We start from the raw sequence: 12,948 nt of genomic DNA, 5'->3' as shown, positions 1-12,948 counted from the left end.
TACCGCAATTTTACCACCTCGCCTGTCCAAGGCTCATAAGATCTCGCCCAAGGCCAACAGAGAATGCCATTCTGCGAGCCTCACCCTCACCAATTCCGGGGCAGGCGTGCCAGTAAAATTCTAGCCGTTGCGTCTGCACTGACTCTTCCAGGTATAAACTTACATTACAATAGCCCATGCCTAGGCTAGTTATAGTCTAAACTAAATGTAGTTATTAGAAAAGCATGTTGTATCACTGAACAGGTTTCTTTTTGACATGTTCACCACATAAAACACAAACAAGGTAAACAGTGCAGAGAAACAACTGGACTTGCCAAGGTAAAGATTGATGAGGTTCATACAGCGTTTTTTGGATTTACAAATAAAAGATGCTTGACCTGCACTAATCCATATTTGCTTTTAAAAAGTGCACTTTTTTGTATAACATATGGAACACAACAGTTCATTTTCACTACCGTATATACTGTAACAGTAACTGCTAAAATGAAGTAATTTGCTGCCAAAATTAGATTAATCTAAGAGCAATGCTGTTCGAGGTTATTACAATAAAACAGGTATGTGTGAAAATATGATGCCAATCCTGGGAGACATTAACAATTTTTTTTGTTAAGTTTTTGTAAATAAATATAGTTTAAAATTGAACATTTTATTTTAAATACATAGCTTCAATACCTACTTAAATTATTTCAGTGGTTTTGATATTGTTATACGTTCATTAGATCCTTCCAGATTTACCTTTTCCATGTAGATAAAAAATAAAACTACTTTACAGAAAAAACTGAACTCTTTTCAAGAAAATTGGCATGGAAACAGAGGCACAGTGAAGTGTGTGTCAGTTGAGACTGTATACTGTATTGGCCTGAGCTGTATGCACATATTACTTATCTGCTACAATCATATACCAATTTCCAATCGCGCTCATTCCCAAGATGCAATAAAGGAGTTTTTCCCCAACAAAATGAATTATAAAAGTACTAGAACTTATTTTCTTCAATACCTAATGTTAATTAATAAGACTCGGGCATTAGGCCTGTCACATCAACAGGAATAAGTCATTTTTTCCTAATTGCCCCTTAATCAGTCCATCCACCAATTGAAAATAGAATGAAAAGATTTCCTTCATTCAATCTAAAGGGCTAAGATCCAAACTAAACTTTAAATAAGTTATTTTCTTTATTGTCTTTGCTTTGTCAGAAAAAATCTCCTGAACATATTGTTCTAGCCACACTAGTGAAGCATTACATTTAGACAAACTTATCCAAGTGCTGAGTTAAATTTTATTTATTCAATTTTTTTCTCACTTTAAATAACATAGCACTGCCACTGCTTACAAGATTTAATAATGTGAAACATTGTAATACATAACATGCTCTTCAATTCATTCCAAATTCAAGTTGCTTCTATTAATTTTCACAAGCCATTGTAGTGTTGTCTAGTTATATGCAGTATAAATCAGAGACTTACAGTTATGTAAAACATATTAACCACATTCAGAGAGGATGTGAAGATAGTGCTCATTCGTTTAACAGAAGGTTCATCCAAACTGTCGTATGTGGGCAGCACTTGGCTAGGAGAAAATTGTGAAAATAAGCTTGTAAGTTTAAGCAACATATTGAATTATCCCCAAATGTACAAAATAAGATTAATTCACAAATAATCCACTAATACTACTTTTCTGTATAAATTCTTGGTAACTTTTTTTAACAAGTCAAGAACCAAGAAATTGTTTAAGAATATCACAGGCTAATTTAATCATAGAACAATAAATCACCTGAAAAAAAAATTCAAAATAAAAACAATTTGGACATCTGAACTATAGTGAATCCTACAATTATTGAGGCAACAGATCTAAAGGTTATACTGAGGTTTAATAATACACTGATGTAACAACACTATGTATTGTGCCAATTTGTCTCGTTCTACACCATAAAAAGAATATGCACACTCTGAAGAGGGTGCAGAAAAGATCAACAAGAATGTCACCTAGCACAAAGGGGCTGAGTCATAAGAAAATACAAGAGGAAAACAAACTCAACAGCTTGGGAAGAAAGTCAACTCAAAAAAATGGCATTTCGTAAATACAGATGGCATGAAAGTCTGGTACAATAGAATAAAAGTTAGAGAAATTAAATCTTGAACAAATAGTAGGAAGAACTTCCTTACCCAATGTTCAACAAACATTTGGAATAACCTGCCTGGCAACACAATTGAGACAAAAGTCTTCAAGGATTTCAATATGTGGCAACTTGGGCAGCACAGTGACACAGTGGTTAGCACTGCTGCCTCAAGTGACAGAGGCCTGGGTTCAATTCCTGACGTGGGTCACTGTCTGCGCGGAGTTTGCAAATTCTCCAGGTGCTCCGGTTTTCTCCTACTGTCCAAAGATGTTCGATTAGGTACGTTGGCTATGCTAAATTGCCCTTTAGTGTCCTGGGATGCATAGGTTAGCGGGATTAGCAGGGTAAATATGAGGGGTTCTGGCGACAGGTCCTGGGTGGGATTGTTGTCGGTGCAGACTTGCTGAGCCGAGTGGCCTCCTTCTGCACTGTAGGGATTCTATGTTCTTTGCAGTTGGATACCAAATTAGAGGAGTTAAGTTGCTGAAAAGCTTCAAAGGCTTGAACAATCTCAATTGTGGTAATTTTTAATCACAATATTGAAAATACATAAAATCATACAAGGAAGCTAAAGTTTTTATACCTGAGCAAATGAGCTTAACAGAAGTGCAACCAAGTTTGCAATTGTGAATTTAGTTGGTTTAGATTTTAAAAATATGCAGCGCCAGCCATTCCCAAGAAATAAAAACAAAAATTGATAAACAACTTTTAAAAGACAAAATTAATTAAAATTTCTCAGCAAATGGTCCAGATTCTGTGGTTGTATTTGGCTTCATTATTCCACTGAAAGTGATGGCAACTTTGGGAAGGAAATCCTGACGTTGCAGTCTGTGATTCTATGCTTCTCCAGAGGATTCGCTGTTAAGGTTTCTCAAAAAAAAAGTGACCATTCATTGCACTAATAATGAAACTATTCTGTTTATAAAATAGCTGTGTGTTTGCCTACAGAACTTTGAAAGCAGTGCAAAGTAAATCAATGTTCATAAAATTATTTTGGAGATGCAAGACATCTGATAGCACAAATTATTTTAATGATCAAGTCATCTTGCATTATATTAGAGTCAAATCTCAATGCTTAATGAGTTTAGGTACTATCCAGTTGAGATGCTGGGTCAGAAGCAAAAGTTTCAACCGTTATGGAAAAGTGGTCAGTGAGAAGGGTTAGTAATAATATATAAATCAATTTAAAAGGTGAAATTTGTGCTTTGGAATTCATTTGAATATGTTACAAAAGTAATTGCATATGAAATTATAAATCAGAATTTTTTTTCCCCACACACAAAGTACACCTTCCAAAAAGGTCAGCAGTGATGCACTGAAAACACGAACAACTCTGCTACATCAGTCTCAGTGGATAGTGGAATATTTTGAACTTAACAGATTAGGGAGTATAAGTAAAAATGAGAAAACTCTATCTTAATATTTTTGGCAAACATTGCTTAATTTTAGCTTTGAGAAATTGGAAATAAAATGTATTTTTATATTTAAGCAATTAGCATATATGATACAGAATTAATCTTGTGTATATCTAAAGTTTAAGGTAAACAGTTCTTTTAGTGCTGCCAGAGGTCCTGCAGGTTCCATATCTACCACTTTCATTCATTGAAGCAGAATGTTATAAATATAAGCCGGAGGGCTTTTAGTTACTTGATGTAGTAGTGGGTTAATCTGGACACAACAATGCACTGCAGTCACAAACTGATGGGTAACGTTGAGAGTATAACACAAGGTAATAGCATAAAATTGCATTTATCAGCCCCTCGTGAAAGTGGCATCACACTGGTATTACCACAAATTAAGTTCAGTCTTTATATAATAATTACATTGATGACTGAACCTGACTTTCATATAATCATGAGATCGATTCTTACTGCAGAATGTTAATTCAAAAGCTATAAGATGAAGGTGCCTTTTGTATGGAGAATAACTATAAATGGAAAGGTGGGTTACATTACACTACAAAACAGTACCATAAAAATTGGCCATACTCTAAAATATGAAAACATATCCAATTCAAATGGCAAGATAATATAGCCATTGTACCAAAATGATATTATCAAAAAAAAAGCTGGCATGTCTACTTCCAGTAAACAGTTGATGTAAATTGCTCAGAAATGTCATTTTACCAACCTGCATCACTCTTTGTGACAGTCAAAGTTGCAATTTTAAAATTACTAGCAAAACTGGGTCACTGAACTTACCATCCCCTCCTCTACCCAGATAATTGGTACTACACAGGAAGACTCATTAATGCCTTCTCTGAACTGGTTCATTTCTACATTAAGTTCTAAAGACTGAAAAGTACTGATCCTAAGAGAAATAATGTATCAATTCTACTGCCCACATCTTACCTCACACCAAGTCCCAGTCATTCATTAAACATCCTTTGTTCTACATTGGATCCTGATCTTCCAACACCTCCAATTTAAATTTTTTGTCCTCATGTTTAAACTCCTATGTCACCTCATCCCTCAGTATGGCTATAACATCTTCCAGCCCTAAAGTCCCACTATCCCACAGAATTCTTGTTCTTCCAACCATGACTGCTGTGCATCCCACTGCCCTGCTATTGATGATCATGCCTTCAGCTGCCCAAGTTCCATGATCCAAATTCCCTCCTTACAATCTTCCACTACCCATCCATCCTCCATTTGTTCACCCTTCTTAATGCCTGCGAGGCATCTGGGGGCATTTTGCTGCAATGGAAATTCAAGTTCTTGTCCTTTTGATTCCACTTCCTCCATATCATCTAGTTTCAATCAATTCCAACAAGTGAGCTTTAAGGGTGAAAAGTTCTTGCTGCACAAAGTACTGAATAACAGCACAAAGCAATTTAGAAAAATAAACCAGGTACTTACGACTGGCAGGCAAAAGACATGCCATAGATAGGAATGCACTGAAAGATGCCTTCCCAGCGAATGTAACTGACTCGGTTAAGCCACTGACCGTTAAAGAGGCCATGTTTGAAGGAAGATAGTACAACCTGTCGTGAGGGAGAGTTAATTTGTAAATCATCTTAAGCATTATCTCTGAGGATCACAAGATTAAAAGAACATTACAGAAGATACTTTGGCCCTTCTTCATTTGTCCATCTTAACTCGCCTTGAAGCTCACTGCAGAGTCAAATACTTTGGTGCAATTCCAGGGCTTCTATCTCCGCCAATGTATCAACGAACCCATTCCACAACTAAAAAAGCAAGATATAATCTAAAATGTAAAGGGCTTTGAGCGATTGAGGAGGGGGCGGGGGGGGGGCAGTAAAACAGGTAAGCTGTGTGATAGAACAAAGAACAAAAACAGCCCAGGAAACAGGCCCTTCAGCCCAACTAGCCCACGCTGCCATTTTAACATTACCAGTCCCCCCTCCACCCATGGCCCTTATCTATGCTTACGGCATTCCACATTTGGATAGGTTGGAGAGCAGAAAAAAAATTAACAAAAGCTACATGGTATGAAAGGAAAAGGCATTGGTAATGGTTATAGTCAAGAAACAAAAAGATTTGTCCAGAGTGGGTGTGAATGGCAGATGAACAATAGTGCTCAAAAGCAAAGACATAAAATCAAGATTAAGGCTGGCACATGCGAAACAAAAATATTGGAGGGGGGGGTCTGGGATTGTTAAACTCAGTATTAAGTCAAGAAATTAAGTTCTTCATCGAAAAATGAGGTGCTGTGCCTCAAGCTTGCATTGCACTTGTTTCAAAACACCATAACAGACCAAGGACAGAGATAACAGCAAAAGTGGATAATTAAAATGGCACACCACTAAAAGCTCAGGATCAAGCTTGCACGCCGAGCGGAGGTATTCTGCAAAGCAATCAGATCTCCCCAACGAACAGAAGGCTGTCTTGTGAGCAGCAAATATAGTATACCAAATTGAATGAAGTAGACATACATCACTACTTCACCTGGAGTGTTTGTAGCCTTAGACAATAAGGAAAGAGGAGACTGAAGGGCATCTCTGGTGCTTGCACGGGACGGTACCATAGGCAGGGGATCAGATGTAAGCCAGGATGCTGTTGAAGTAACAGTCCCTTTGAAATGCTGACAGGGGAAGGTGGCTTTGGTGGTAGCATCACATTGGATGTGGTGGCAATGGTCAAGGATGATTAGTTAAATGTAGAAGCTGGTGGGTGGAAAGGAAGGACAATGGGACTCCTATTCCAATTCTGCAGGGAGGGGAACAATGACAATAGAAAAGCAGAAAATGGAAAAGACATGGCTGAGGGGCCCTGTCAACTATGAAGAAAGAAAGATGCATAGGTATAAATTCCAAAGCAAAATCAATCTGAAAGATATATCCTTGGAGATTCATTATACAAAATTCATATAACAAAATATCTTAAAATGTTTAAAATGTAAAAAAACCACAACTATTAATTTGTATATATACCCTGGTGCAAAATCCACCATCCAATATCCACAAGTTTCCCCACAGATTTTCACCTTGGAGCAGTTGCAAGGGGAAAATCACAAGAAAAAAAAAGCACAAAGAGAATTCTAGTCTGCCCCATTCAGGGCACTAGTGGGCTGATTCACCAAGCAGCAGTTCTGGAGGTGTGCTCAGACTAGGCATCCCAACTCTCCCAACAGATTTATGGGACGAATTTGAGAGGAAAATGAGAAGGGGATTTCTTTTTTTAAATTGGTCATGCATATTATATGGTTATTACTCTGAAGGAGGAAAAAACATTTTTGGATTTCCATTCACAATTCCTACACGAGGCCAAACTAAACAAGGTTTTTACGAAATAAAAATGAAAATGAAAGTTTTACATTCATTAACATTTATATTAACGTAATCAGTGTTTAAATTAGCTGAAATGGTTCCACTTGTTGCAGTTAACAAAGGTTGTTGATATTTTAAAATTTAGTTGTTTGCAGTGCACACAACAGTTAATGATTCTAAAGCAGGTGTTCAAATCTATCTTTAATTTTTTTTGAATGAATCTGTAGTCTAAATATTAACACAGCAATCCTTTTACATGGTCAGTTATTTTTTAAGGAAATCATTTTATAGTTTGCACTATGCAGAAGCTCATAAATTATCTTGCAAATCACTGAGGCTAATAATGACCTTTCTTGGTGTGTAGCATTATCTAGATGGATCAGATGAAAGGACATGGGTTGCCCTACCAAAATTCTGTCATTACTTAGATGTGACCTTGCAGATGAAACTCAGTGATCCATACAAGTCAGCAGCAAAGCAAACCGGTATCAGCAACAAGTGGCCCTGGATCAGAGAATAGCAATGGTGGTCAAATCTGTAAGTGAGCTAATCATTTTGAAAGTTTACATTAGTATGCAAATGGTCATCTTCATCAAAAGATCACTGATGCTTTTCAATCCTTCCATCTCTTTTCCTCCATTGTCTAATGTCATGCTGCATATTTAGTGTCATCACCTCATACCAATTGTACTTCAGGGTGTTTGACTTTCGAATGCATCAAAGGAAAGCAGCACAAAATCATATTTTTAATCTGCATTTATTTATTGCTCACGCGATGGCTAGCCATCCCATTTATCATTGGGAGTCTTGATGTGTGCAGTCACTCCTTTGAATTGCCTTCGCTCTAATCCCTTAATTTCTGAACCTCCTTTTTGTTCCTCATCTACATCCTATTTATATCACATAGCCTCTCAGCACTACTTCAACTCAAATGAAACCTGAGGTCATTACTATCTTACAGGAAGCAATGGAAACAAAGAACTGGATCTAAAATTATTTTAATCAAGTAAGTTGTTTTTCTTTTGCTCAGAGTTAGAGATAAGGTCAAAACTTACACAGCAAAAGTTAAAGTATATAAACGGCCATTTATTTTTGCTTTCAAAAGTAAAACATTTATAGTATTTTCATTAAACTAAAAACAAAGTACGGTAATCATTGTACTTCAGATCAATGTCTCACAAAATGACCAAATCTGGATTGGAAACTAAAACAGCTCATGATCTTACCTGCTGATTATCATACAAAATGACCACCCACAGAGAGTATTGATTTTGGGGTTGATAGAGAAGCATCAGCTCATATACAAGTTTATTACTCCCATATGAGTGAGTAATTGATGAACACAGCAATGTAATACTATTACAATGTTTATAATAAAGCATCACAAAGGTTCCACTGCAGCAATAGCTGCAACACATTCCTCAATTCTGTCTCTATTCCAGAAGAAAATTCTACACATTTCAACAAAATGGAGATAGCTTCATACACACACACACACACACTTTAAGGCTACATTATCTAACAAATGTTGTGTCTACTAAATAGAATATGCTACTGCAGCACCCTGAGGAATTAAAATTAATTATTTATTAAACTAAACAAAGTTGTGTTTTATTTACATCTTGGTGCATGTCATTAACAAAAGTAAAATTAAAAAGGAAAACTGTAAATCTGAAATAAAACACCAATACATGAACTGACCTTTTCTCTTCCAGATTCATATTGCTAGCACTTTGCACATTTCATTTCACTTAAAATTTTGCTGCAAATTTCTTTCAACTTTTTTGAGATTAAATGGCTTGAAGAACATCAGACAGGGAAAAAAGCGATCTTTTAAAAATCACTGTCAGTATTTAGAAACATTTAATTATTTCCATTGTAGTCTGTTTTCCAAAATATAATTTTTTTGTTTTGAAAATCACAAAGGGTCACAAAGCCTTAATTTTACACAAAATTACATTTGTTCTTTCAGAATTAATTTTTTGATTTGTATTTTCCCCAAACACAACAGTAATACTAAAAACTTCATATTTTGCTAATAGATACTAATTTGATTTCAATTTCATTTTCCAACATGCATTTTAGTGGCTCATTAATGAAGCAAAAGCACTATTAAAACCATTTAAACCAGGTTTATTCTGGAAATAAAATCTTACATGATACCTGTACACAGAAATATACAATCCATTCTTAAATACACAGATGCATTCATTAATTTCAAATTCAATTTTATCCTATTTTCTTCAACTTATAATAAATTTTACAACATTTACTGCCTTTGAAGGTTCAAAGCTCCAATTACTACCAGACTTACTCAAAACACTTATTTACAATCATGTACATACATTCAAGCAGAGATAAAAGAGAAATTAAAAGACTTCGGAAAATTAGACAGCTGAATGTAAATTAGGGTACTCACTACAAACATGAAGAGAGTGTAGAATATTAGAGCCATGGCACTGAAGGACTGGATCGAGGCCATCATGTTCCTCTGCAAACTCAGTGGCAGCACTATAAATACCGAGACTGCAAACAGCAAGAACACACGGAATCCTTGCGTTGCCTAAAACAGAGAAATGGCAGCAAAAAGAGCAAATGTTAGAATCCCATCAGGTCACAGCACAAGTGAATTTCTTACTAGGTATAATCCAGTTGTAAATAGATCACAGGAACTAAAAATGCAATATACATCAAAATATAAATCACTGGAGTAATAATATTGTAATTTAATCAGAGTGCAAAAAAGGTCAGAACCAAGCAACATGAATCTTGATGGATTTATGGTTGTCACATGAAACCCAAGATTAAATTGCAATTTTCTATTCTTCATTCACCAGCTTTTTTTTAAAAATAAAAATATAATTCATCAGTTTTGCTAAAGAGAGAACAATAATATTGCCAGTTTCAGGCAACATCAAAAGTATAATAACGGCAGCCTCTGAGGGGTCATTGTAAGGTCATCACTGAAAATTATTACTGTCACAAAATTCAAAGGAATAAAAGAATTCAATAGGAATCAGGGAAGCTGTCATTTTGTTGAGGGACTCAAATGACTTCACAGGCACTCAATGAAGTTTGACGGACATTTGACCCCAAAATGGAAATAGTGGAATGGAAAACAAAAATCTCGTGGCTCATTTACACGCATGATTTTAGCATTCTTTAATTATAGCACAACTTGAGTGTTGATGTCAAAATGACAAAATAGGGATGCAGCACAGATCAAATTTGTGTTCTGCAAAAAAAAACTACAAATACTATAAAGCTGTTGAATGAAGTTTAGAATTAAACTAATGAAGTTTGTTTCTACCCGCAATGGATGGGACTCCTACTAATCGTCGCTTCAGATAAATTTGTGGACCACAAACTGTTCCCTGTTTAATCTGATTAGCACACACAACTACCTTAGCGCATTTGCGTGTCACTCTGAAGTCAAAAAGTTTACTTTCGTGTGTGCCATATGCAAAGTCTGCTTACCTGAAGTCCAAGCAATTGAGCAAAGAAATTAGATCCTAAATCAGCGATAACAACGTAAAAAGCAATACAGGTCCCCAACATCAGGCCAATCAAGCTAGAAAGTAAACATAAAACATAATTAATATCCCTGCAATTCTGATTCACTCTCACTACCTAGCCCAAGTGGTAGTAAGCGAAGATAAATGCACCACCTTGTGTGATATGCAACCAAAGAGACCAGGACACATCACAGGTTTTATCTTTCATCTGCAGGGTTTTAGAAACCATTTCAGTTGCAATGGCAACAGGAAGATTCAGTAACTCCTAATATGTGCTGAAGAATGCAAAAGCACAGAAATAGTTCAATTAGCACACACTTCTGATCGCTATCCAGAAACCTTCGAAGGAAAGTGCATGTGTTCAGTCATTAGATGAAACTGGATTATGCTCAGATGCAATATACACTCTGAAAAGCCTGTTAAAACCACCATTAAATAGCTCCTTCATGATTTCTGATATCAACTCCAAACAATACAATGCTTTTCAGGGAACATTCGGAACACGCAAGTGAATATTTCTCATCAATACTTACTGTTGAGAAAGGCATGGACATTAAGGAACTTGGGGAAATAAACAGTGATGTCTTGGAGTGTACATATTACAGAGGCAGAGGTGCTGGAAGTTTTAAAACACATCAAGATAGATAAACCCCCAGGACCTGATGAAATGTATCCCAGGACATTGGGAAGACTAGGGACAAAACTGCAGATCCCTAGCAGAGATATTTGAATCATTGACAGCCACAGATGAGGTGCCTGAAGATTGGAGGGTAGCAAACGTTGTGCCTTTGTTTAAGAAGGGCTGCAGTGAAAAGCCTGGGAACTACGGACCGGTCAGCCTAACATCTGTAGTGGGTAAGTTGTCAGAAGGTGTTCTCAAAGACAGGATCTACAGGCATTTAGAGGGGCAAGGACTGATTAAGGACAATCAGCATGACCTTGTAAGTAGAAAATCATAACTCAAATTTGATTGAGTTTTTTGAAGAGGTAACTCTTCAAAAGGTACATAAGGGCAGTGCAGTTGACGTTGTCTACATGGACTTTAACAAGGCCGGTGATAAGGTACCACATGATAGGTTGTTGCATTCGGTTAAATCTCATGGGATGCAAGGTGAGGTAGCCAATTGGATACAAAATTGGCTTGATGACAGAAGACAGGTAGGTGGTAGTAGAGGTTTTTTTTTCAAACTGCAGGCCTGTGACCAACAGTGCCTCAGGAATTAGCGCTGGCTGGGTCCACTGTTATTGGTTATTTATATTAATGATTTAGAGAGAATTTAGAAGGCATGGTGAGCAAGTTTGCAGTTGACACCAAGATTGGTAGCATAGTGGACAGTGGAGAAGGTTATCTTGAATTGCAATGGGATCTTGATTAGTTGGGCCAGTAGATTGACAAATGGCAGATGGAGTTTAATTTAGAGAAATGTGAGGTGATGCATTTTGGTAGATCAAATCATGGCAGGGTGTCGGGGGAGAATTACAGAACAAAGATGTCGGATTACAGGTTTATGGTTCCTTGAAAATCATTTTACCAACCTGCATCACTGATAGTTAAGCTGCAATTTTAAAATTGCTAGCAAAACTGGGTCACTGAACTTACCATCCCCTCCTCTACCCAGATATTTCCTATAAAGGAAAGGCTGGATAAATTGGGATCTTTTCCCTCCGGAATGTAGGGAGCTTAGGGGTAATCTTACAGAGATCTAAGATAATAAGGGGCACAGATAAGGTAGATAGCCAACATCTTTTCTCAAAGATATAGGAGTCTATAACTAGAAGGCATAGGTTTAAGCTGGGAGAGGAGAGATATACAAGGGTCCAGAGGGGCATTTTATTCACTCTGAAGGTGCTGAGTGTCTGGAACGAGCTGCCAAAGACAGTAGTAGAGGTGATGACAATTTTGTCTTTTAAAAAGCATTTAGACAGTTACATGGATATGATGGGTGTAGAGGGATATGGGCTATATGATGGCAATTGGGACTAGCTTAGTGGTAAAAACTGGGCAGCATGGACAAGTTGAACAAAAGTGTCTGTTTCCATGCTGTGAACCTCTATAACTCTAACAAAATGTGTATAATCAAAAGGCTTCAGGCTCACTGGTGCTAAGTACAACAAAATCCCAAACCATACAACAGTCCAAGGCACTTAGCCCAAAAAAAGATGAATATTGAAAACAATGTTTCTTCATCTGTTCTTTCATCCCATTTTAAACAGGTTAATATATATGTACATACACATACACGCACATACTAAATGCTCACCCACTAATGTGTCAATGGTAATTTCCAAATTCTTGATGTGGAGTTGCAGGCATTGGACTGGGGTGCGTGCAGCAAGTAGTTTTATAATACCAGGTCAAAGTCCAACAGGTTTATTTGGTAGCACGAGCTTTCGGAGCACTGCATCACTCACCTGGCGAAAAAGCAGTGCTCCAAAGGCTCATGCTACCAAATAAACCTGTTGGATTCTAAACTCCTGTTTGATTTAGGTCTGCTCTTCAGTCACAGAATTCTTCCACATCATCCCACCAAAGCAAACATGGCAAGCCAAATCCAACCCACTGAACGTCTGCGCGAATGATTTTTTT

General features: G+C 36.9%; 1 protein-coding gene across 3 annotated transcripts in view; it reads right to left on the bottom strand.

The window, feature by feature from the left end:
* Window positions 1-12,948, bottom strand: part of slc38a10 (solute carrier family 38 member 10) — a 129,361-nt gene that overhangs the window by 94,361 nt on the left and 22,052 nt on the right. For all 3 annotated transcript variants that reach the window (XM_080209606.1, XM_080209607.1, XM_080209608.1), the window contains 4 exons: window positions 10,324-10,417; window positions 9,266-9,409; window positions 4,976-5,100; window positions 1,465-1,567 (listed from right to left, as the gene is read on the bottom strand). In XM_080209606.1, coding sequence (XP_080065732.1) covers window positions 1,465-1,567; window positions 4,976-5,100; window positions 9,266-9,409; window positions 10,324-10,417 — 466 coding nt within the window. The remainder of the gene's footprint in view (window positions 1-1,464; window positions 1,568-4,975; window positions 5,101-9,265; window positions 9,410-10,323; window positions 10,418-12,948) is intronic.

Source organism: Carcharhinus amblyrhynchos, chromosome 21 (genome assembly GCF_965287045.1).
Source record: "Carcharhinus amblyrhynchos chromosome 21, sCarAmb.v2.hapA, whole genome shotgun sequence".
Taxonomy (NCBI): domain Eukaryota; kingdom Metazoa; phylum Chordata; class Chondrichthyes; order Carcharhiniformes; family Carcharhinidae; genus Carcharhinus; species Carcharhinus amblyrhynchos.
This window is presented reverse-complemented; position numbering and strand designations above follow the sequence as displayed.